General features: G+C 44.5%; 2 protein-coding genes across 28 annotated transcripts in view; both read right to left on the reverse strand.

Moving 5' to 3' along the window:
• Nucleotides 1-772: 772 nt before the first annotated feature.
• GOLT1A (golgi transport 1A) lies at nucleotides 773-8,201 on the reverse strand. The gene is made up of 5 exons (XM_028734219.2): nucleotides 8,063-8,201; nucleotides 5,362-5,453; nucleotides 3,181-3,359; nucleotides 2,301-2,364; nucleotides 773-1,841 (listed from the first exon to the last, which is right to left on the reverse strand). Exons 1-5 carry the CDS (start codon nucleotides 8,085-8,087, stop codon nucleotides 1,803-1,805), a joined length of 399 nt encoding a protein of 132 aa, XP_028590052.2. The 5' UTR covers nucleotides 8,088-8,201; the 3' UTR covers nucleotides 773-1,802.
• A 2,728-nt stretch (nucleotides 8,202-10,929) lies between these two features.
• PLEKHA6 (pleckstrin homology domain containing A6) overlaps nucleotides 10,930-26,260 on the reverse strand; it is a 191,081-nt gene continuing 175,750 nt past the window's right edge. For all 27 annotated transcript variants that reach the window (XM_028734233.2, XM_028734227.2, XM_077928972.1 and 24 more), the window contains 6 exons: nucleotides 24,502-24,687; nucleotides 23,762-23,926; nucleotides 22,342-22,475; nucleotides 21,375-21,517; nucleotides 18,910-19,030; nucleotides 10,930-17,038 (listed from right to left, as the gene is read on the reverse strand). In XM_028734233.2, coding sequence (XP_028590066.2) covers nucleotides 18,918-19,030; nucleotides 21,375-21,517; nucleotides 22,342-22,475; nucleotides 23,762-23,926; nucleotides 24,502-24,687 — 741 coding nt within the window. In that variant the 3' untranslated portion in view covers nucleotides 10,930-17,038; nucleotides 18,910-18,917. The remainder of the gene's footprint in view (nucleotides 17,039-18,909; nucleotides 19,031-21,374; nucleotides 21,518-22,341; nucleotides 22,476-23,761; nucleotides 23,927-24,501; nucleotides 24,688-26,260) is intronic.

The raw sequence follows: 26,260 nt of genomic DNA on the forward strand, positions 1-26,260 counted from the left end.
TCTCTTTCTTGCTCTGATTTAAACATGTTTCCCCCCCCCTCAAGCCTTCCTTTTAAAACATTTTTCTAAGTACTCTTCCACATTATTCTCTCTCTCACTCCTCTACACATACCCAGCACTGGGTGTTGAAATTTTGCACCCCTAACAATTTTGTGCTCGGGGGAACTTAATCTGTGCCCTCCCACATGCTATGCTACTGTACAAGTGGGGTCCAGCAGCTGTACTTATTATTTGGAGGGTACATATCCGACATACAGAAGCCCTGTGCACAAGGTGGAGGTTGGGAAGAAAGATCACATAGCTCTCTGCTGAATAACCATCTCCATAGCTTTCGCCAAACTAAATACAGTGGCACCTATGGTTACGTACTTAATTCATTCCGGAGGTCTGTTCTTAACCTGAAACTGTTCTTAACCTGAAGACCACTTTAGCTAATGGGGGCCTCCCACAGCTGCTGTGCTGCCACCGCACAATTTCTGTTCTTATCCTGAAGCAAACCTCTTAACTCGAGGTAATATTTCTGGGTTAGCGGAGTCTGTAACCTGAAGCATATGTACCATAACCTGAAGTGTATGTAACCCGAGGTACCACTGTAAGATGGTTTGAGGTCCATGGTTGGCACTCCCATGTTCTTTTTAAATGACACAATGTAGCCACTGTTCCCTCACCAGTGGATTTAACTCCCCACCCTTGCTGTCTTTCCCAAATCAAGTGGTCTCCCTGTAGCTCCTATTTTCCCATCTGAGCAAAACAGACATGCACACCCGTGACATCTTGAGAAACATGATTTATTTGATATCATTAAAACATGTTTTATGTTTTGTTAAATAAAAAAATAGAAAATATGCACATGGTGGAATCAAATAGCGTTCACGTTCTGTTAAATAGACATTGCTCCAAAGTACAAGCTATGTATGTGTCTTTTTGAACTGCAAGTTATTTTGCGAACTCATCCCCTCCCCCAACCATTTTCTTTACTTAGATTTTGAGATTGAAACTCAGAACAACACTTCTCACCCTTATATTCATTTTCCTCCTTCCTATTGTTGAAATTTGGCTAGTGAGACAAATTGTTCTAGTGTCATAGTGTTCAAATTATGCCTTTCAACTTATGTGTTTTTAATCCCTTCAGTTTCAAATTTCTGATCCATTATGACAGGCATCCCCGAACTCGGCCCTCCAGCTGTTTTGGGACTACAACTCCCATCATCCCTGACCACTGGTCCTGTTAGCCAAGGATGATGGGAGTTGTAGTCCCAAAACAGCTGTAGGGCCGAGTTTGGGGATGCCTGCATTATGGCTTCTCACAAGGGATGAAAAATATCAGTGGGCACAGCATGTCAACAAAACAAAATAAACTGGGTACTTTGCTTACTCACTCTACTGCAGCTGTTTGGAAGGTGAAGACCCCAAGGGATGTGTCTTCCTTGGAGCAAATTGACAAGTCCTAAATGTTGGTTTGTTGCTAAGAAATCTTGTGAACATGGATGTGCCCAGGTACTGATGCTCACTCAGCCATTGTCCATAGCCATTGTCTAGCTCCAGCATGATCATCTCTATGAACCAGCAGTTCAGTTGTGATTGCTCTTGCAAACAGCACCTCCAGGCAATTCCTGCTGGGATATGAACTGCTAATAACCTTGCACACTCCTGCAGGTGATCACACAGAGGCCTTCAAAGGTATGAACTGGGCAGGAGGTCTCAATGGCACATCACTGTGAAAACAACACAGTAGTCTATAAAACAGGTCTATTTGCTTGCAGGAGGGGAAGTTGCCTGTGGTAGGAAGCCACTTCTCCAGGCTATACCATAGAGGTGGTGTCTCCAAGTTTCTGGAACAGCTGCAACAAGAAGTCATTTGTAACCAATCACATTTCTCTGAAGGATTATATAACTCTACAATTCTATGATTCTATTATTTCCAGGCATGGGTTGTTGTTGTTTTGGTCCCACCACTTTCCCTGCAAAAACTCGCTGTTTACCACTGAATCAGAACAAACATCAACCTTCAGAAGACCTGACTGATGTTTGTTCCAATTCAACAGTATACGGTGAGCTTTTGTTTTTGTTTTTTTCAAATCACAGACCTGTGCCTACAGATCATGGCACAAATGGAAGTGTGGAGTATTGTTGGACTCTAGTTTCCATCAGCCCCGGCCACTCAGGGGACAATGAGAGTTGTGTGTTGTACCTGGAAACCTGCAGGTTCCCCAACCCTCCTGTAAAGCTTAAGGGAACCAAGCCAGCCAGATAGAATCATGCTCCCCTGACAGCACATGACGCACGGAAATTTTTCTTACCTTGCTCAAAAATGGGATGTTCACCAATGATCCCAGAAACCCAAAGGCAATTGGGAAAAAACTCCTGAGGACAAATAAGTCATTGTTAATAATGGCTGAAAATCAGCAGCCGGAACGAAACCCAAGAGTTAAACTAGATGTGACAGCAGCAATTCTCTGTGTTGAAAGCAAAGTAGAAAGATGGCTAAGGAGTGCTGACCCCCTCCTTTGTTCATAGCTTCTCTAGCCATGGCTCCTTCCTCCGCGCATCTTTCTTCCAGCCGAGGCGTCAATACCAGAAGTGATCCTGGCCGAGAGAAAAGTAGCTGGAGAGAGGTAATCTGTGGATGAAGGAACAATCTGGTCTGGAGGGTATCCAACCCTCTAGAGCAGTTTTTGAGGATCATAAAGGATTGTATGGGAGAGGAGAAGGGAAGATCCATTGTGCAAGTGGAAATCCATTGTGTGAATGGAATGGCAGCACAGAATAAACAATGCAAGGAAGGAGATACAGTCCAAAAAAGGAGGTGGTAAGGGAACCCATGACTTCTTTAAATTATTTCAGATCTCCAGGAGCTGATAAGCTGTACCCAAGGGTACTAAAGGAGCTTGTGGACATAATCTCAGAACCTCCGTATATAATATTTGAGAATTACTGAAAAACAGATGAGGTCCCTGCAAACTGGAGGAGGGCAAATGTTGTCCCCATCTTCTTCTTGTTAGAACTGGTAAGGTTGTAGCTCATGAGGCTCCAACTCAGAGCACCAATTTCAGAAACTGTAAACTTGTAGAGTTCAGGTCTGGCATCATGTGCAGCTATCAACAACCCTGGAATTACCCAGACTTGTCTACATACAGTAGTTTCCCTAGAAAGCCTTGTGGCTTTGGTATTAATAATCACCTGAAGAGGTTAATGAAGCCATAGGTCTCCAGAAGCATGCCTAGGACAGGCCACCGAAGCAGGACGATAATTATGCCCCCCAAAAAGAAACTGGTTCCCTTAAGCTTCTGCCTCTGGAAGAAGAAACCAAAGGTTCTTCTTAGTCCAATGATAATGGCCAGGCCAGACAGGAACAGGATCTAAAGAGAAGAAGATCAAAACCCAGGGATTATTGGAGTGTATTATAGTTAGTAGACGCTTTATCAGGGATGGGGAGCATGCGCCTTTCAGATGCTGTTGGACTCTGACTCCCACCATCCCTGACTGTTTGTCATTGTCAGCCCTAGCTTTGGCTGATGGGAGTTGTAGTCCAACAATATGTAGAGGGCTCCTGATTTCTTGCCCCTGATTTTCATGTTTATGTATATACTGCTTTTCTTTTTTTTAATCACAAAACACTTTATATAGTGATCATTTATAATTCAGGAGTAGGCAACACAATACCCTCTGGATGTTTTGGACCAAGCCCCACCCCATCCCTGACCACTGGGCATGCTGGTTGGGGCTGATGGGAACTGCAGTGTACAACATCAGGAGTAACCACATTGGCTATCACTGGTATTCTCTCTTAGGGGTGCTGGGCGTAAAGGCTGAATCTTTCCTACAGGCTTGATGAACTTTTTATCCTCTTCAGTAATTCTCTCTGTTTTGTCTTTGGAGAGAAAGGAGAACATTGGTCCTGTTGCCTCTCTTTTCTTTGTCTTGTGGGGATCCTTTAGCCAGTGGCATCGTGTAGCCCCCCCCCCCAAGGGGTGGTTGCCCCAGGCGCAAAATTGTTAGGGGGCATAGAATTTCAACACCCAGTGCTGCCTGAATACAGCTACACGCTTCCGTTGCTGGGCTCCATTGAAACTGCTTATCCCTGCAAACAAGGACAGCGCAATAACTCTTGACTGTGCATGCACAGGTGGAATTAACAGCCCCCCAACCACCTTGTGAGGGAAAGAGGGACTGACAGCCAACAGGCCAGCATAAGGTTGCCCTTCTAGCCTGGAATGTGGTCGGATGGGCAGCATCTATCAGGAACACCTGCTTCACTGATTTTCTATCACAACATCACATCTTACTGATACAGGAAACCTGGACCAGGGGTGACATATCATTAAATGGCTACTACTTGCTCAGACTACATAAATTCCCAGGTCACACAGAACAAGTTCATACCTCCCTGCTACTTCAAGATGAAAACCCAAATGTTACATACTCAGTTGCTAGATTCTGCGCTGCCATGATGGATATTCGTCAAAAGATGGTTTGCGCCACAAACTAGGCCCAAAATGCAAGACCTGTGTTCCTTCACACTCCCTCCCACATAGTCGCTTTTAACTGTTTGTCCCTGTTTCTATCTTTTTAAGTAGGTATGATATATAATCACCTTTTAATTACCAGTTTTTACTCATTACCTGTTTTCAGTCTTATTTGCTCAGTTTCGGTATGTTTTATCTTATGCTGGTTTGTGACCAAAATAAAGTTTGATACTGATACTGAATGTGCATGTGCATGTGTACTCTGCCTTTTTGTGTACTCTCCCTCCTACCTACCCCCTCTGCACTGCCCCGGGCACTGGCAACCCATGCTACACCATTGCTTTCAGCCACTTCATTATTGACACAGGAAGCTGCTGACCAAGGGTATTGGGTTGCTGGAGGAACATCACCTTCCTCAGTTCATGAAGTATCACTTACACCCATACCCTTGCAGCATGTGCTGTGTACAATACAAAAGTTTCAATTCTGTAATGGGCTGCCAGTCCTAATCAGGGCAAAGGCCCATGCAGTCTGGCATCCTGTTGTTACTTTGAACAATCCTTTGCCTATAGGAAGCATGAAAGCAGGATTTGAGCACAACAGCGCTCTCCCCTCCTGTGGCTTCCAGTGACTGATACATACATCTTCTGACAGTGGAGGTGGAACGCAGCCATTGTGGCTGGTAGACATTCTTTAAAACCTTAGACTAGACAACTCTGCTTGGAAGCAAGTCTCCCGGTTGATGTCAATGGAACTACCTTCCACAACAGTGCCTGTAAACTGGGCTTAGTGATCCTTATGATTCATCAAAGCTTTGAAGGCAAACTGGCTGATATATGTGATGACAAAAGCAACATCTGGAAGGAAACATCTGGAGCTTGAGAAAGAAACTTACATTTCCGAAGGCCAGAAGCACCGAATCCATGTACAATAGCATACCGAAAAGGAGGAAAAACACCCCGAAGCCCACAAGTCCCACACCAATCCCTGTAACAGATGAAATGAATGTAATCAAACACACAGCATTCTGAAGATCAGGAGGAGGAAGTCCCACTTATAACTCAATAGTGGGAAAATATGTTTCTGGTGTCTGCAGTTTGGGCTCAGAATACCTGTTCTTGCATGGTCCTGCTTTTCTTTTGAGATCTGTATGAGTGGTTGTGCTACATGTTACACTGCCATGTGAAAAATGGTGGGAGGGCTTTCTTGGGAGTGTAGCAACGAGACTTTGGAGCTCCTACCCATGGGAAGGTAGCTTAGCACTTTCCTTTTCTGCTTTTTAGAAGCTAGCACTTGTTTGGGCAGAACTTCAATTCAGGGATCATTTGTATTCCCCTTAGTCTCACTGGTCATCTATTGCCTGCCTTAAGCCGGGTAGCCTCTCAACCAGAGAAGGGCTCAGTGAGGAAATAACTGAATAATCTGCAAAACCAACTCCTAAATGCAGAAGCAATGTCAGCTTTAATGGCCAGGCCTAGGATTGTGGGTATTTGTCCACCTTCGGTTTTGCTCTTTTTTTTTACCTAGCTCTTATGGATGTCTCTCCATCCACCCATCCCATGATGCATTTCTCCACTTCAGGCACAACTCTGTTACTCAGAACCAACAGAATTTTCTCCCAGCAAGCATTGGGTGTACCCCAAATTTACCAGCATGGGTTATAGCCAAAGAACAGGTGAGGTGTCGACTGGTGTTTAACAACAAGGCTAGAGACACTGCCTGTAAATGCCTTAAAAGTGTCTGTCATAGTCAAATGTCAGTGTTGGACAGCTGTGTTAATTCTTTTGCTCTTCATTCTCATGTGCTGTGTTCCTTTGCAGGATGATAGTTGGCAGTCTTGGAAAGATCCCTCTGGGTGATACATTGGCAGACAGCAAACAGGTCCCTGACACAAACTCTGCTGGTGATTTGCAACTCACTGTCCCATCACAGTCTAGCTGAGTGATGGCAAACCTTCTTCAGTCCAAGGGCTGCATTCCCTTCTGGGAGCTGTGTGTCAATGGTGAATGGGGCCAAAGGCAAAAGTGGGCAGAGCAGTAAATGTAAAATTTGTGGGAAATTGCAGCCTGGATAGCTCTGTTGGCTAGAGCATGGTGATGATAATGCAAAGGTTGCAGGTTTAATCCCCGTATGCGGCAGCTGCATATTCCTGCATTGCAGGAGATTGGACTAGATGATTCTTGGAGACCCTTCCAACTCTAAGATTCTAAAATTCTATGATAATTATGCATGAATTCTAGTTTGTGCATGGAAAGGGCTAGAACCAGAGAGGTCTGTTCCTAAACTCAGCTAAGTCATACCCCCTTACCTCCGTAAGAGGAGGAATTGAAGCTGCATGTGTCCCTCCATTCCCCCCCCCCCCCATTGCTGCTTGGATATGATAGCACAGTCAGCAGAGCATGTGACTCTAACTCTCAGGGCCGTTGTTTGAGCCCCACATTAGGTGAAAGGTTCCTGCATTGCAGGGGGTTGGACTAGATGACCCTTGTAGTCCATTGCAACTCTATGATTCTGTGAAATGCATGAATCTGATCTTTGGAACGTTTTGTAAGTAAAGAATTTTAAACTTCCTTAACAGTGTTCATCACAAGAGGGGTTGGAAAGAAAGGAGTGCTGTTTGCAAGCAGACTAAATGGGTCCAACAACCTATACAGTGGTACCTCTACTTATGGACACGATCCATTCCGCGGTGCCCTTTGCACCCCGAAAAGTCCATAAGTAGAGCGCCGCTTCTGCACATGCGCGTGATGTGATAGATCGCTCCTGCGCATGTGTGAAGCATGCAGATCACTCCTGCACATGCATGAAGCAGTGAACCCGGAAGTAAACACTTCCAGGTTTGCCGCGTTTGTAACCAGAAAAAAGCAACGTGAAGCAAATGCAACTCGAGGTATGACTGTATTCCTAAATCTATACTTCTGCTTGACTTTTGTGAGTTTAAACTCTGCTACTGGGGGCTCTCTCTTGCTGGAGAGAGTTTAGCCTTGCATTTTAAATCTATTTGAGTCAATTATTTTGTTATTTACTCCATACACGTGGGTCACAGGGATTCTATTTTCCTCCCACAGATTGTATTTTTGTTAAAGATCATACTGAAACTCTTGTGCCCTGGGAACAGAGGCAAAGATACTAATTTGCTTCCTTTTCCAACAGCGCGTTCTCTGATCTTTTTAAAAACCAAACCAAGAAAGTGCCTGTGAAACAGTCAACAGAGTAACACTGGAACTAGAGAGCCAGTGTGGTGCAGTGGTTAGAGCACTGGACTATAAGACCAGGGAGGTGCAGATTCAAATCCCCACTCGGTCACAAAGCTTGCTGGGCCACTCAGTCACAGTCCACCTGATCTACCTCACAGGTTTGTTATTAAAATGAGGGGAGGGAGAGCATTATGTTTGCTGCCTTGAACTTGCTAGTGAAAAGGCAAGTATTAAAGTAAAGAAGTAAATAAGAGAGGTCAGGGTGACATTCTCTAAAAGCTGAGCTGGCAAAAGGAAGCCTTGATTAGATCCAATCATTCTTTCTTAGCTAACCTGACTACACTGGTATAAGAAGAAGTAACTTCTTCCTTTCAGGCTGTAAGATATGGTCATACTTACTCTGGATTTCTGTGATCTCTATCATCTTCACTGCTGTAGGCCTAGAAGGGCTCTGGATATTCAGGTGCAGATGCAAATGTCACGGAAGGGGGGGTGAGGTGCAGGAAGATGCTGTCACTTCCACATATTCCGCAGCCAGTGAACCTTGGAAAGGCCTTTAGCCCTTCCTGCGTCACCTTGCAAATCATTAACCTCCCAGCAGTGAAGACACCTCTTAAAGTTCACCGGGCTGTCACTCTGGAGTTTCCAAGCGGGTGGGGCGGAGAAGCGCCATCACAAATGCTCAGCTTGTGCTTCTCCTGGACTTGCGAGGGGAAGCTAATAGCAGATTTCTCTGAGGCTTGAATTATGGCAAAAACTGCTGGCAAAAATGAATGAAAAGAAGCAAGCCACACAAATTATGACGTTGTTCATGTGTGTGTTTGGTCCCAAATGCCATACATCACTAATCTTGAAATACCAAAACAACGAAGAGCTTTCACCTTGACTCGCTGTCAGGCCCTCCCTTCAGCAGTTCAGGAAAGCAGTTATAGGAAGATACCATATGAGGAGAGGAGAGGAGAGGAAATGCTCTTGTGGCTCTGGGGAGCAGGAAACAACAGAGCATGCCCGTATTTATTGCCAGTATTACATAGACATTCAAGCTAGGTTTATCCAGCCCATCCTATGTAAGTTCCCTGGGTGTTCAGAACAACACTACACCTCCCTATTACAATAGGACGAAAGCCCAGAAGTCACAGATTTTGCGCTGCCATGATATCTATTCGTCGAAGGATGGTCTATGCTACAAATCAGTCCTAAATAGAAGGCCCATATTGTTAGATCTGCACTTCTGAAGCCCCACCCCATGCAGCTGTTCTTTTTTAACTGATCTCCTTTAAATTTTCCTTATCGGTTTTATTCATCCATTACCTATGTTTAATCAAGTATTCAATGTATATGTTTTAATCTACGTTTGATTCTTGTTCCCAATTAATTTAATAATTATCCACTTAGAGATATTGTTAAGCTATTTATTTAGATGTTTTGCTTATGCTGGTCTGTGACCGTAATAAAGTAAATTCATTCATGTGTTTGTTTGGCTTCTAGGAGTTAATGCACAGTAGCCTTGAGGGCTGTTTTCCTTTCCACGTTCCCTATTTGCAATCGGGAAGTACATGTCGAGGAGGGGGTGCCTGCTTTCACATGAACCTGCCCATCAATTGCAGTCATCATGGGCAGACGCTCCTCTCTGCTAACAAGGGAGATTAGTTTGCTGGCTGTTTTCCCCATGATCACTTGAAAAATCCTGAGCATCTTAACAGACCGCTTAATGGTTTTTCTGCCAGTTGTAGCCATTGCAACTCCATAGAATACAATAACATCCAATGTTAGAATTAAAAGAAGCAACAAAAATACAATTAATAATCAACATGGATATTTTATGCAATGGATGTGCTGTCTCCCATCTTCAACCACAAATCCACAGATTAAGAGACTCTTAATCTCAGGGTTGTGGGTTCAAGCCCCACGTTGGTCAAAAGATTCTTGCATTGCAGGGTTGGACTAGATGATCCTAGTGGTCTCTTCCAACTCTACAGTTCTGTGATTCCAAGATGATGTTGACCACCTGAATGAATCTTATGGACTCCTGGTGGCCCACGGGCCAGTTTGGGAATCCCTAGCTTAGAGGGCAGGGTGGAAAGATGTGAAGGCCAAAAAAGAATCTGGAAGGTTTATCAGATAGATATAGGGTCCATCCACTGGACCATTGGTATATTGCATAGCATCTTGCCAACTATTTTGTTTCATGCAAACATCTTCCTTTAGCCTCAAGAAATAATAATAATAATAATAATCCCTCTGACGCAGTCTTGGAGCATTTCCTTTTCTATTGCATAGAAAATAGAATACATGTCCCATTCTCAAGCAAGCAGCGAGCAAAGAAATACCATAATAAAAAGCTAATTAACTGGCCAGGGACAGCTGTATTATCTATATCTGCGTCACTAAGGCACAAGATCTATATGTTCTCTTTTGGTGCTTGACAAATAACTAAGGACACAAGAAGAGAATCTATTTCCAATAAGTGAATCATTCAGCACATTTTGAAATAGGAAATGAATTTTCATGCTCATGATATAACCCAACTATCCTTGCTGCTTCTATTGAAATTCTTGCAATCATTTTATAAGTTGATCTCTCAAAGGTTTGGCAAAAATGGAACCGCCGTACAAATAACTATTGTGATGCACTACCTTGCCCATTAACATAACATCTAAGTCTCCTTTCTCTGAGTACAATCCTCTCCCCCCTTACCTGGAATGAACTGCTATTGAATTCAGTGGAATTTAGTTCTCAGAAGATCTGTACAGAGTTGTGCTGAACCTCTGTAATCCTGTACAGACTTACATGGGAATAAGTCCCATTGTACTTGGTGGGATTCTCTTCCTATGCACAGAATTGCAGGGCCATCAACTGGTCTGATGCACATGGCTGGTGGTGATGAGCATTTAGTATCGAGATACTTTATTATTATTATTATTATTATTATTATTATTATTATTATTATTATTAGGGTTTGGATTTGATATCCCACTTTATCACTACCCGAAGGAGCCTCAAAGCGGCCAACATTCTCCTTTCCCTTCCTCCCCCACAACAAACACTCTGTGAGGTGAGTGGGGCTGAGAGACTTCAGAGAAGTGTGACTAGCCCAAGATTACGAGTCTACTGCTCTTAACCACTACACCATGCTGGCTCTCCGTATTGAGATACTGATTGTCAGGAACTAATCTTACCAGCAGGCTGCTTCTTTGTCATTCCTTCTTTCATTTCCCAACTCTTTCACATGCACACTGAGAAGAATGGGAGAAGCACACCGTCCATTTACAAACCATCAATTTTTATTTATTTGCTTTATACAAACTTGCAAGGTACAAATGCATTTATTTGTTTTGTTTTGTTTTCCTTGTGTGAGATTTTGACCTTTTTAAGTAGCTACATCTAGAACAAATGCTGCTGGGAGGGGAATATTAAGCAAGCTGCTGCAGATTTAATTACTGGAAAGATTATTCCATGGTTTGGTGTGAAGAACCCCAAGCCACTGACATACTGTTTTTTAAAATCACAGACTGCTAATTTTTAAAATTGTCATCATCTAAGGTCACTTTTATACAAAAGAAAGACATCAACATCACATTGCTTTTTTGATAGTTTTTTTTAAACCTAACACAAGCAAATAAAAATAAAAATTGCTTCAAATAATGTGCATAAATAATGTAGTTCCTCTTGGTTACAGGTGCTGCTGGCATATGAAAGTGTTATTAGAAGTGAAGGGAAAACACTTAAAATAAAACCATTTAAAAACATGTTCCACAATACTGTAAAACTGTGATGCGAAACGCATTCTGTTGAGAGCTCACAGCTTGTAACCTCAAAACACTTAAAGTGACATGAGCAATAATTGGTCACAGACTCCACCTAGCTATTAACTGAGCAGAGGGCTGGTGAGGGGTGATGGAGAACATTCCTTGACATCCTTCGTGCCATTTTTAAAGCCTTTCTCAATTGCAAGAAAAGAAGGGGGAAGGGTAATTGGACCTAGGATCCAAAACTTCCTTGACAGAAAAATAGGCAAGAGGCTGCAAAAAGTGGCACAGTCCTTGCTTCATTCCTTTCTTATGTTAACACTGGTTGAATGGTTTCACTGACACCTGTACCCTTTCGAGGTGACCTCCACATCTCTCAAACAGATACACAGGTAGAACCACTACCTCAAGAGGTGGAATAAGGAGGCCTACTTTGATGTCAAGGGAAGGTCAATCCCAAGCCGACAAGCTTTCAAGAGGCTAATTTAGGCCTCTCTTCGACTCTTGCTTATCTAATGAGCTGCCACCATTTAGAAAATGTCAAGGATTCCTTCACAACAAGGGAAAAAGAAGGTCACATCTGAAGGATGTGTCTCTCCCCAACAATATTAAGGGGAATGGTAGTAGGGAAGGGTAGTAGCTGGGAGAGTGATCATGATGGAGAGAGACAGCTTTGCCACACAAAAACACATTCACGTGAACAAAAAGTATAAAAGAAGAAGTAGCATTGACACAAAGTAGGGGGAAAACCACCTATATTGCAAGAATCCCCATGGGATAGCTGCGTACCAGCAAGACAATCTTTGCGGTCCCTGATATGCTACAGTCCTACTCACCTTCCTATAATGTACCTCCTGGGCCAGAGCCTCAATGGGCTTAAGTCAACAAATGAGCCATTGCCAAACAGCATCAGCTGAGGACTCGTCCCTGACATACAAAAGCAACTGCTGTACCCCACAAACAAGGAAATAAATGCATCATTCCTCTAAATTGACAGCTTACATTTATTTTTAAATAAATTTGCTTTCAATAAAAGCAGAAAATATATATATTTATTTAAATATGTCTTCTTTTATTTTTTTATTTTCTTAATTATTCTGATAAAACTGCCCAAAGTGACTCCATTTCAGTAACTCAGTGGCAGGGCTGGCTTCAGTGGCCACGTGCACTGAGAGAGAACATAAGCTTGAAACAAAACAGTTTAGTGAGAAGAGGAAAAAAACAAAGATATAGATATTTAGCACACATCACTGTATAATTTCCATAAAACATATATTAAGGCATGTAGAGGATAATGAAGGGACAGTTTTTAATGAGCTAACATGGGTGCTACTGCAGGAGCAGAACCAATAATTTTTAACATCATCATCCTGGAATGTTGAAGGAGAAAGAAAGGAACAAAAACTCTGATTCCCTGGAGTGTTCTACATATTGCCAAAAGGATCATTTAAATAACAAAACAGACTTCATCATTTCATTGGACAGGGAGGTGGAAAACATTTCTGATTTAGGGATAGCCTGCCAAGAGTTTTCCATTGCGTTATATGACAAAGATCTTGTTACTTGCCAAAAACTTATCATTCTGGTCAATATCAGTTGAGGTGGATTCTCAGAAGCGTCAAGGAGGAAGCTAACCCCAAGGTGGGAGATTACGAGGTGGAAGCTTGTTAAAATGAACGTGGGAAATGGACACTAATAAAATTCACAGTGCAATTCTATCTATGTATACTCAGAAGCAATCCCCCACTGGGGTGGGGAGACAGTTTCTGTAACTGTCCCTTTTCATTTCATGAACAGGGCTCCTATCTCCTGGATCTGTGGTCCTTTAGTGTTTTTGGACTACAACTTCCAGCTTCCCTAACCATTGGCCATGCTTTCTGGGGTCAAAAGGAGTTGGGAGTCTAACAGCACCTAGAGCCCCCCCCCCCAATCCCTGCCTCAGGAACAAACCGGACTTGATGGTGGTAGGCCTGTTTCTTGAAATTTAGGACTGCCCAATCGTGTATACACAGATTCCAATTTAGCGCACTAAACAGTGCATGTGGAGTGGAAAACCGAATACTCTGCTCCACTTCAGTTTATCTTCCCTGCAGTCTGCCTCCCAGCATCACTTTTCGTCTCACTAGAAATAAGTCAGCCCAGTAGAGGGAAAAGGGCTATGGCGAAGGTCTGGGAAGAGCTCTCAGCTCCTCTCACCTGTGCAAGACTTTTAAAACTGGGACTTCTCACTCAGCCAGGTTTTAAAGGAGATTAAGGCAGACCCACATTATAAGACATGGGTCTGTCACTTTCACATTTAGTTTAGTTCTGTACACTGACCTGTCATCTGCTGATTTAACCACATACATTGGATACTGAACTTACTCCTAATTGACCCAAGGTAAGGAAAGCTTCTTAGTATCTAGAGCATTGTACTGGGAGGAAAAGTTCAAAACCATTCTTTTCTGTCAAGCCAACCTTTTCATAGAACTACAACACTGCAAAGAGCATCACTTAAATAAGATTATTTGAGACAGTATTCAAATTATGGTGGATAACACAGGTAGGGCTTGGTAAAATTCAGAGATTCTGCTTCTACTTCTCTCTCTCTCTCTCTCTCTTTGGTCAAATCATCCTTCCTGCCCCCAAACCTTCTAGAAACAATATCTAAGAGTGCCATGACCTAAGGGGTGGGAGATCAGCCCACCTTGTAGCTTGAGCATTGTCTTAGAAAACTAACTCATGTTCAGTCTCCATCAGCCTTGATTATATGGTTTTAGAATGGCAGATTTTAGAAGCCACAGCAGTATTGCTCCAATAAATATGGAGAAAAGATCCCCCAGTTTTGATGCACGTTTGACTAAAACTCATAAATACATTTATGGACATGCTTATGATAAAGCCAGGTCCAGAATGTTGTTGCCAACTTTTTTGGTGAATGTATAAGCATTTCAAATCAACCAAATTGCCACCTAGAAGTTGAATCTCAATCTAAAATGTCAACCCTTCAAGGAAACAATCAAACAAAACATTGAATGAATGGGAATCCAGCTTTTTAAAAACAAAAACAAAATAACCAAGACCCCATCTGAAAATCCAGCTCAAGGGAATTAAAAAAAGAAAAGCCAGCTGCATTTTTGTGTTCTAAGCTAGAGTTAGAACAATCTGAGTTTCTTTCAGAAAGATTTGAGACAGAATGAAGGAACCAGTTTGGGAAGACTTTGTCCAGCTTGACCTTATTTTTGGTATGAAGCAATTTCATGTGCCTCATGATGGCCCAACAATATTTTGAGTGTAAAAACGTTGGCCCACAGGGTCCAAGTAGAAGTAAAATTCTTTCCAAAAGGTGTCGTGTGAGGCAGCCCATGCTTTAATGTTACATCTCTCTGGGTTTGCTGTGCAATGCCCTATCCACGCCTGAGTGCTATGCTGCAGAACTGCAAAGCCCTTATTGCAAGTTGGTGCCAGCTTTAATGCAGAGCTTAACTACTGTTAAAAAGGTCTAGGTTGTGTGGTGAAATATATGTCCAGCCCATGGATCACTAGAGAAGAAAGCATCCTCCGAGAGCACGGAAGTTGACTACCACGGCCCTAAACGATATTCAGATAAGCCTTACCAGGTATAAGTCCCCTTTCAGAAGACAACTGCAGGGCGAAAGAAGGTCCAATTTAGACCCTCATTCTGGTAAGTTTCCTGGCTAGGTATGAATCAGCACTGTTTGAATAAGTTTCAAGAGGTTTGGTTGGTATTTCTTGAGGTCTACCAAGTCCTCTCTCTTTACCTGCACCTCCGGCCAATCTCTATTCTGAGCTGGTTCTGCTCTCAAACTACTGAGAAACTAATGAGGGCTCATTTGAGGTGGTCTGAGCTTGGAGCAGGTGCATCACTAGTCCTATGCTCTTAATATACGAGCTCAATTGCTCTGAAAGGTCACGGCAATGATTACTGCACCCTTCAGAGAGGAGATTGATGAAGGCTGCAGGCGTCTGTGTTTGAGAACTCTACTTCCAAATCACCTACAAGCAGTGCTTTTCTTCTGGGGGGATGCAGGGGGACAGATACCCCTAAACAGTTTGTGAATCTAAGTTTGGCTTCATTGAGGGGCAGAATTTCAATATGAGTAGGAAAATGAGAGTACTCCTAAACATTTTTTTTAGAAAAAAAGCACTGCCTACAAGCTGTTGTGGTGGGGAATAAAGCAAGAGGATACATGGTGAACACCAGGGGTCTTGCTTCAGTCCCCCCTCCTCCCCTCCTCCAGTAGCCAGGAGAGTTTTGCTTCACACATTCCATGGAGGCTGATTCATGGCCCATCCAGTCTAGTTCAGATCTATATTCCATCTAGTCCCCTATCCAGTTTTCATCAGCAGTACCTGATGGTGCAAGCGACAAGTGCTTGGTGAACACAGTGATCTATCCAGCACACAGTTTTGATCCTATTACTTGAAGCCCTGGAGAAGCCAGGAGGAAAATGTTCAGTGGCACTCTCCCGAGTTGGCTGCGATGTGAGAAGAAATGTCACCCATCCAGTCCCAGTTTTGTTTTTTCTTTCCCTACAGATAAAAGACAACCTCTCTGGGTTGCAGAAAGCATTAAAGCTTCACCTAGTGGCGAATCACAGCCAACTAAGCTTTTCTAACCTCTTCCCTCCCCCATTATATCTTCCGCCCGCACCCCTAAAACACGTCCACATACATTGCCCACACCTTCCATTCCATCCACCCAACCCCTAAGCTTGGGAAAGAAGAAAACGCCGGCCCATCCCAGCCACAGCAACATCCTCACAACCCTAGCAAGATTCCAAAGCCACTTTGGGTCCCCACACGGTCAACCTTCTGTCTTCTGCCACATCCACAAAGTTCTGTCCATCCATTTGTGCTTCCTTGCTGTCTTTCCTTTTCCTGTGAAAGGCTGTGAGCATAAGCAGGGAAGTGTGGCCGTGCACGGGTTGCTTAGCTCCACAGGCGAAAGATGCTAAAAGCCATTCTGATTGGCAGAGGAGAGACCAAAGGGCTGTGTGTGTGTGTGTGTGTGTGTGTAAGGGGGGAGAAGGAGGAGGAGAAGAAACATCTAGTGCTCACTTCAGTAGAGGGTTATGAATTCCCTGGCTGCAGATACAAAGTCATTCTTCACACAACCTTCCTTCCCTCCTGCCGGCACTTGCAGGCTAGAGAGCTCCAGGAGATGAGCTACATCACCTCCCAGTCTTGTTGCCAGCATCCCTTTTCTGGCTCAGTGCTGCCTCTTTGCCGAGACACAGCTGTTCTTTTGCTGCCGGTCCTTAGCCTTGGGAGTCTGCTGCACCTGACACAGAGGACCTGTCTGGCAAGAATGGAAACGGCTCCTGCACTATAGCCTGCTGAACTGTGGGCAGTTGGTACAGGCCATATCAGCAGCAGCAGCAGCAGCAGCAGCAGCAGCAGTGGGGTAGGAGGAAATGGGACAAAGGCAAATGCCATCCCTGCTCTCCCTTGATGGCAGCTATTCTTTCCCGAAAAGTTTCCGCAGCTTGACTGAAGGAGATGGGTGTGCCGAGAGAACCCTAACAATGACCACGCGCGTTGTTCAGCGGTTGGGGTGCAGACACCGTGGGTTAAAACGTGGCTCCGTGGAACTTCACAGCATTCACAGCAGCCAGGGCCTGTGCTGGAAGAATAGGAGAGAAGAGAAGAGAGTCAGTGACAGTTGTTAGAACCTAAAGTTGTGAGCCTGTTGCACAGGCCTTTGACATTTCCCTCACAGCAGGCTTGAGGGATTTGCAGAGGCTGTGAATTTGCTAGATGTGCCTTGAAGGAATGTCATAGTGAGAGGTTTCAATGACATTAACAGCTTTATCTTTCTCTCTGGGAGCTCTCTCAAAGCCTTAAAGGTCTTCACCAAGAAAGGTTGGGTCAAACACATGTCAGTCAGAGTTCTAGCACACAATTCAGAAGCACACTCTAAAGTAACCTTTCCCAACCTGGTGTCCTCAAGATGTTTTGGACTACAGCTCCCATCAGCCTCAGTCAGCACAGCCAACCTGGAGAGCATCAGGTTGAGGAATACCACTGTAAGAATTTTTGGTCTGTCATTTTGGTCTGTCAACCACAGATGATGACTAGACTAACAGCACAATCTTATATGTGTATAGTGGGAAGAAAGTCCTACTTTATCAAATGGGGCCAATGCCCAGGCCATTGTCCAGCCTAAAAGATGGAGTTGTGGCTTATCATAGATGCCCATCTCCATCTTTTGGTTCAGTTCACAGAAGCAACCTAATGTGTTATAGCCACAGAACCTGTGGCCTTCCAGATGGACAACAACTCCTGTCATCTCCAACCTTTGACCAGACTGGCTGGAGCTGATGGAAGACTAAATCCAACAAAAAATAATATTTCCATAGCTTTGTCCAAATTTTGGATGTTCTGTACCAGTTGGTTTGTGAAAGGAGCAGCTATGGTGTCCCTAATGGTGGCACATAGCAGTTCAGCTTAACATCAACCATTCCCTTAGTTATGAAGTGGCACATTGGGTGGGTGGGTGGGAAAACTGTTATGCTAGCTTTCCAGCAGGTTGGTGGCTGTTGCTTTCTGGGAGGGAGAGGGATGAAGTGGTGGGGTGGTCAGTGTGATGCAAAAGCACTGGCAGAATCAACCGAGTGCTCCTGATGGTGCATTTGCATCATGCTAACCTTCCCACGGCATTGTCCTTCCTCTCCCAGTAAGCAACAGCAACCTACCTGCTAGGAAACCAGCAGCCCTGACCTTGCTGCTGCCCTGCCCCACAGAAACACCACCCTAGTAAGCTGTAGTGACACTGGCGTTGGGATGGTGGCTCTGCCACTACTGCTTTTGATTTCCCTGATTAAGCTTATGGCCTTTTAAGAATAGAAGTTGCTGGAAACTGCAAGTGGGCAGAGAGCTGAAGTGTCCATGCCCAGCTTGCAGGCTTCCCACAGGTCAGCCACTGTGAGAATGGAATGTTGGGCTAGATGGGCCATTGCTCTGACCCAGCAGGTTCTGCTTATGTTCTTAACTTAAGTATGTTTTCTGATTTCAATACACCCAGTGTATTGAGAAAATACACCCAGTGGCATGTTCGGGCCCAGGCTATCTACTGTGTTCATGACATGACCAAGCAGGGTCTCCTGGGTCCATACTATGAGCTACAACAATGTGCTCATTCGAGAATATTCTCCTGGTTTAATTGCCATGGGGAATCACTGCTCATTGAAATAAGGTCACTTTGCCCCAGGGACTCCAGAACAAAACATGGCACCTTGATTCACCACAGAAGCATCTTGCCCTTAACTCTGCAGAAGGAGACTGAACTTACACAGCACAGAAGAAAGGGTTACCTTAGTGGATCTCAGTGAATGGATGGATTGGTGAGGAGAGGAGATGAAACTCTTGGAAAAGAAGCTTACCACTTCTTTTCTCCAAGAGACCAAGGCATATAGAGATATGAAATGAATATAGTAAAAAAAAAGAAAAAGAAAGAAAAGCAAAAGTAAAAGTAAAAAAAAAAGAAGTGCTTACTTTATGGCTCAGACACGCATAAAATGGCTGTCGCCGCCCTGGGATGAATCAGACGAGAGGGACTTGGTCGGTGGAGTCGGGGAGGCTGGGGAGGTGGGAGGGCTCGGGGTGGCACACTGAGCTGGAAACAAGAAATGGAGACAGGGTCTGAAGAGCATACAGAAATGGGAAGCAAAGGCAAGGAAACACATTTCATAGAGCAGTCTTTGACAACCTGGTGCCTTTCAGAAGTTGCGAAACTACATCTCCCATCAGCCCCAGCTAGTGCTGGCTGTGGCTGGTGGGGGTTGCAGTCCAATAACATCTGGAGGGCACCAGGTCGGTGAAAGCTGCCATACAGCAAACAGGGGCTAGAGGAAAGGGAATAGGAAGCATGATCAGAAATCAAAGAGTGGCACAAAATAGCTCCCTCCTTGTGTTATGCGTGTGTGATTTCCACTAGCACTGCACAGAGAAAACCACAAAGGCAATGATGGGAACAGCACACCATTCATCCTGTAGGGAGGTAGACACACCACCTTGTAGGAAGATGGGCACCCTACCCTGCCATGTGATTAAAGGAAGGCTGAATAATAATTTTTTTGCTTGGTGTCTCATCAGAAAATAGCGCTAAGCATTAATATTCATGTGAATGGAATGCCTTCATAGCAGCCCCGGAAGGTGCAGCTATTCATGATAGATTCTTTAGACCAGACGTGGCTTGAATAATAATAATCTCCCTCCAGCCTCCTGCACAAGCCTGGCCACAAAGCAAATAAGTCAGCATTACACAGCAGCTTCTTCAGCAGCCAGAGGTAGCTGGGTAGTAGAGTGCAGGTGGTGGGGAATCCATCAAATGCAATGATAAACACACAGCTAGCAGGTCCCCAAGCCATGTTCATCAGGCCATGAACCCCACTGCCAGCTGCCGTGTTTGCTGTTCCCACAGGAAAATGGCATTCCTGCATTTGAACAGTGAGGTCTCATAGGTTGGCGCTGCACTGTGTGAAGAAACACTGTGTTTTGTTTGTCGTGAATCTCCCGCCATTTGGCATAACTCTTACTCTTTTCCCAGGGTTGAACTGATAGAAATCGAAAACACTCAGAAAGGGAAGCAGCGTTACACATGGTATCTTGGACTCCTCTGGTATTCCCCTAATGGAAATCAGTGGGAACTGCCCCCTGCCATGCATGCACTAGCCTAGGACAGCAAACACATTGCTCTCCAGATGTTGTTGGGCTCCAGCTTCCATCAGCACCAGCCAGCATAGCCAATGGCCAGGAGTAATGGGAGTCATAATCCAACATCTGGAAGACACCATGTTGGCTGTCCCTGCACTGAACATTAACACTACACCTCCAGGGGAAACATTCCATGCAACTTCTTGTGTGGGAAAAAGGCCCCAGGTCTTTTTTCTTGCTTAGGCAGCCACTGCAGCAGCAGCAGAGGAAGAAAATGTGCAGGCCAAGGAGAACCTTATTTTCTCTTCTTGTTAGCCATCTGGTTGCCCCTGCAGCCAAGCACAAGCTCATCTAATGCCATCATTATAGGGAAAATTGGAAGCTGTGTCCATCACCTGCAACAGCAGCTGGTAATAGCAGGAAGGGCTAACTACTTCATCTTACTCAAGACCTAGGTTTAGGAAGAGAACTGGACCTCTTTGCACTTGGCTCACTGGGCAGGTATGTGGTCTTCCTGCCTAAGCTTTAAGCTAAGGCTTCCTCCATTCGAGATATGCTGAATTATTCCCGAGTCCCTCTAAATGGATGGCAACCTCTCAGTACTTTGGGCCGCGGAAACTGGGCTGCCTTTGTTGGAGGGCCTGCGTTGCATTAGCTAGTTACCTGAGGTTTTTGAAAAAATGGGATGCAACTGGTTATTTTAAGACCAGCTAAAAGAATGGGCCAGCTTTTACATAATATATGCATGGTATATATTTAATTTGCTAGAATTGATGTTTCCCACACATCACTTCAGGACCCGTAAGTTTATGCCAATTGCCAGGCATTGCTCCTTAAGGGCTGCAAATTAAAGGAGTAAAAAAAAGAGGACAGCAAAGTTCAATGTAATGCATGTCACTGCACAAGCAACTTGACAGCCGAGACCAATTAATATATGTTTGACATTATGTGGCACTTGGCAGCAATGATGCAAATATGCCCCTTTTGACACATTGCCACTAGTATAAAAGCAAAGCACTGCAGCAGCGTGTCTGGCATTGCAAGACAATTCTCTGGCCTTTATAAATCACGATAACTAATTTAAAGCAGTGGTTCTAATTTACACCGGCTAGCATGCCAGCTGTCAAATCCATCTTATTTTGAAAACCTTGCCTGCACAAGGGAATTACGTAGTCATCTGTAATTCATTTCTACCATGACTTATATATCCCACACTTAAATGCAGAACTTGCAGAGGAAAAGCCTTTTGTTTCTTTGCGGCTGCATTGCTCCACTGCCTAATCTTCCTTGCACCGGTACCTTACCTGAGAGCATGCGGCCCCGTCGGGAGGCTTCTGCAGCCAAGGCGCAGGAGATCTCTATTCGCTTCTCCTGTTCCTGCAACTGGGTTTCTGGGTCCTGGGTCACGTCCACTTCTCCCTCGTTGAGGGGGACCACATTCTGCATGCTGCAAGAGAGGGAATTTGGGGTTATTACCTGCAGCTGGCTGCCCTAGGACATGTTTTGGCTACAAGGGAGTTAGCACTCAAAGAGGCAGATCAGTGGGATAGGAGAAGCATTGATAGATGGTACACACATACAAACACTATTCCCTGAAGAGGGGCCACTGCAAAAACAGCCCCATGAGAATTAAGCATGTTCAATAGCCACAGAATAGTGACTGGTTAGAGGGGAGGAATGGAAAATAGGTGGAAATGGAATGGAGTATCCTCAGAGAACAACAGCTGAGTGATAGGGAGGAATTCTGACAAATATGGAAAAGGAAACAAAAATTGCAGCAGTTCGAGTGCTCGTCTGTACTCAGGAATGGAAATCAGTCAAGCAAATTCAATCAGTATTTGTTCACATAGTTCCACAAATGATACATATTTTATTACTTTGTTTTACATTGTTTTGACATTTCCTTTACAATGACATGAATGTATCTTATGTAAATAGCTATGTGATTTATGGAAATTGCCAGCTTCTTACATCCCTTGTCGTAGGTTATCTACAACTGGCTAAGCTGCACAGCTTTTCTATTGTATTCAAAAAATCTGGGCTTGTGGGTGGGGGAGAAATAGAAGCTAAGCAGAGAAAGCATGGGAGCCGGATGTTTTGTTTACAATGTCATGCAGATGCCCTGTTAAAAGTGAGTGAACAGAGCATGGCTATTCCTCAGTAAATGCCCATGGAAAAGCAGGCATGGATTGATGATCAGTGACTGGAAGGCATAATGAGAAAGCAAAAACATGTGATGTGGGCGAAAGAAGGTTCTGGTCTGCAATGCACCTGGATTTGGCAATCAGCGTCTTTATCCTCTCCACTTTCTTTTGCTTCTCCTTCATCTCCTCTGGGCTCAGTGGAGTATCAGGTTCCAGCTCAATGTACCTTTCTGGGATGAGGACTTTGTCTGGGGTGGAAAGCTGAAGAGCAGAACGAGACAGACTGTGAGCTGAAAAGGTGGCAATGAAGATTAACTGACATAATAACCTTTCTCGAGTATCCAACCCTTGGCCACGATACTACCCACATCTATTTCTAATAGAAGTTCTAGATCAGATCTCACACAAAACACCCTAACTCTGAATTGGGCTACATAATTCTCTCCAGATTGTCCCCTTGTCTGTCCTGGCATCTTGACATGAAGAAGAAGAAGAAGAAGAAGAAGAAGAAGAAGAAGAAGAAGAAGAAGAAGAAGAAGAAGAAGAAGAAGAAGAAGAAGAAGAATAGTAGTAGTAGTAGTAGTAGTAGTAGTAGTAGTTTGGATTTGTTATCCCGCTTTATCACTACCCGCAGGAGTTCTCCTTTCCCTTCCTCCCCCCAACAAACACTCTGTGAGGTGAGCGGGGCTGAGAGACTTCAAAGAAGTGTGACTAGCCCAAGGTCACCCAGCAGCTGCATGTGGAGGAGCGGAGACACGAACCCGGTTCACCAGATTACGAGTCTACCACTCTTAACCACTACACCACACTGGCTCTCAATGAAGACAGCATTCTTCATCCCCTCCACCCCTGCAAACATACAGCGTAATCATTTAGCCAGGGCGCACACCCCATACAAAGTGGTAACCCTCAGGGACCATCTCTTTTATCTTACTTATTTAGTACACTAATATTCTGCCTTTCACCCATTATAGAACCCAAGGTAGTCTCACACCCAAGCACCAGTCAGACCCAAATCTACCTAGCTTCAGCAAGGTGGCTGCATCGTGTGCCACAGTGACAGCTGGTAGGGCAGAAGGCAGAGAGACCAACAGCAGGTGGAGTCAGAGCCAATGACAGACAGAGCCAACTTAAGTCTGCTTTTGTCCCCATCCTTCTGCCTGCTGAGTTCTGTAAGTGAAATACTGAGACTAAGCAGGAGGAAGCTGACAAGGCAGCACCCCCTGCCTGGACTGGCTGTAAGCAGGAAGACAGGTGGGGGTTGACTGAGGTCAGACTAAGATGGATGGAGCAATGCCCCATTCGTCCTAAGGGAAAAGACTCCACTGCCCTCGGACCATGCCCTGAGATCTTGCTCCATCTTTACATGTACTTCTGTGAATTTCAAACCAGGCACCTAAACCACACTGTAAATTCGTATGAGGGAGAAGGATCCTATTTTTTGTAGCGGCTGGGGAAACCCAGCCAAATGGACAGGATATAAATAATAAATTTATTATTATGATGATGATTTGTAGGCCAAGGCACAGAGGAAGCATGGACTTCACCTCCTTGCTGATGTCCACATTATAATGCTCTGGCTCCAGCTCCATTTTGCGCAGACGTGCAATCTCCTCCCGAGGAGTCTCATACATCCTTCCAGAGTCCTCAGAGCGTAACGCTGCTTCCAGATCAGATATGTCCACCTCATGGATGCTGCGATGTCTGCGCACCTAGAACATATCATGCCCCCACCAACACACACATTAGAGTTGGGACGTGATAGAAATGCAGATCACTCTCCATAAGCACTTGCTGGTATTTTATATTTCATTCCTTGCCCGTTGCCTCCATCGTTTTCTCACCTGCCACACTCTAAGGCAGCCTTCCTTTGGTCATGCTGGCTGGGTCCAATGGGAATGGTCACTCAAAAGGTCAGCCAGAAGGCCACTATGCTGGGAAAGGGCAGCTCTGTGGTCTTGCTCTCAAAGGTGGCAACTTTGTATTGTGGGCTGCCTTATACCAGGTGGGCAGACTCACATGGCTGAATCATCTCTACCATTGTTGTGCAATTTTAGGTGACAAGCCAAAACATTTTCATTTACCCAGGTCTTGGGAGAGCAGTTCGTTATGTCAGTGGGCTTTTTTTTTTTTTTTTGCTTTTTTTTTTTTGTAAGTGGAGGTGGGGGTAGGATTTGCTGCATATCTGCTTTTAATGTCTTTGTAATTTATACAGTACTTGTGCAAGTCACTTTGAGACACCTTAGTGCAAAAATGTAACTAATAAACAACAACAGGGATACATTACCACTTTGTAAGAGGCAGGTGCTTTAGAGAGAAGGCTGTCTGCCTGTTGCTGATTGGCTGGAAGCTGCAAGCTCCGCCTCTTCTCCTTCATAGAACCACTTTGGTGGCGCTTCATGCGATCAATCTGCTCCTCTACGCTCATCTTTGCCTTCATTTCATTCGAAAATACTGCACTCTTTGGCCTGTCCTGGGGAGACACACACACACACACGAGCCTCGTGGTTATATATAGCAATGGGAAGAAGCTGGTTTATCTTGAGTAGGAAAATGCCCTGCTCAAAAATCTCCCCTGAATTTCCCACTGTTATTATTCATAGACCTATACATAACCTTTTTGGTTTCTGTTGTGAGGAGAAGAAGGGGCTCACTTGAGATATCAGGAGAGAAATACACAAACATAGAAAGCTGCCTTATGCAGAGTCAGGCCATTGGTCCATGCCTGCATACACAGCATAAGCTTGCAGAACATGACTTCCCACAAAGGATCCTGGGAGCTGTAGTAAGTTATGGGTGCTGGGAATAGTGGTGCTATGAGGGGTCTAGAACACCCAGAGTTGTTTGGAGGAAGCAATGTGCTTTAAATGTATGGTGCATATGCAACCCTAGCTGAATATTATCTATACATTAATTGGCAGTGACTCTCCAGGATTTCATACAGGAATCTCTCTCCATCCTACCTGGAGATGCTGGGGATTGAATCAGCAATGCTGTACCACTAAGCTATTATGGCCCTTCAAGATGGAGAGCCAAGGGATGGACAGCCACTAGGAAAAACAGTTTGGGGGAGACAGGACGGGCAAAGTGAGTCTGAGAGATTGTGATTCTGAAAGGGGTGACAGATTTGGGAGGAGAAAAGAGGAAGCAATTTAACAATCCATTGGCTGCGCTCTGCAGCTGCGAGTTTATTGCTGCTTGTGCATTTTTGGGGAACAGAACGGCAGTTACTGAGTGAAAAGAAAGGATGAGGAGAAAAGACAGATGTTGACTGACTTCAGCACCCTAGGGGAGAGTTTCCAGAGCACTGCAAGAGAAAGTTAAATGCTAATCTAGTTAAGCCCCAGTGCTCTTTCCTGGCGACACTATCTTCGGAACAAAAGAGGAGAGTTGGTGTAATTCAGTGGCCAAGGGCAGAAGGGCTGTGGCTCAGTGGTGCAGAATCTGCTTTGCATGAAGAAGGTCCCAGGTTCGATTCCCAACACCCTCAGGTACTACTGGGAGAGAACCCCACCTCAAATCCTGGAGAGCTGCTGCCAGCCAGTGTAGACAGTACTCAGCTAGATGGTGCAAATCAGTATAAGGCAGCTTCCAATGTTTCTAACTAGATATACAGTAGTGAGAAACAAAAACAGCAGACTTGTCTCCCCATCTCTTCTCTACCTATTAAGGCCTCATAAAAAGGAAAGGAGGAGAGATGGGATGTCACTGCATTCTTTCAAGCAGCAGCCAATGGATTGCACTACCTTTTGAGCAGCAGCCATGTCTTGCTTCTTCCTAAGAGCCTGGGATAGGAAGATCCCTGTTCAAACCTTAACTCTAAAGCCATCAATTGACTTAGCTCTAAGTAAGCCATATTCTCTCTGCCCTCTATTTGCAATAAGGGGGATCATAGCAACACTGACCTACCTCATAGGGTTGTCGTAAAGATGGTAGGAATTGTGTATACAAACTCCTTTCAATGCTCAAAAAGCAATACAGTAGAACTTTGATTGTCAAACGCTTCAGAAGCCAAACGTTTCAGCTTTTGAATGCCAACAACCTGG

Source organism: Podarcis muralis, chromosome 5, assembly GCF_964188315.1.
Source record: "Podarcis muralis chromosome 5, rPodMur119.hap1.1, whole genome shotgun sequence".
In the NCBI taxonomy this organism is placed as follows: Eukaryota; Metazoa; Chordata; class Lepidosauria; order Squamata; family Lacertidae; genus Podarcis; species Podarcis muralis.

What these genes read in the sequence shown, in the direction of transcription:
- GOLT1A (XM_028734219.2), bottom strand. Translation starts at nt 8,087, where the DNA reads ATGATAGAGATCACAGAAATCCAGA. An exon ending in TGCTTCTGGCCTTCGGAAAT is followed by an intron (nt 3,360 to 5,361) that starts GTAAGTTTCTTT and finishes TCTTCTCTTTAG; the next exon opens with ATCCTGTTCCTGTCTGGCCT. An exon ending in GGCTTCATTAACCTCTTCAG is followed by an intron (nt 2,365 to 3,180) that starts GTGATTATTAAT and finishes ATTTGTCCTCAG; the next exon opens with GAGTTTTTTCCCAATTGCCT.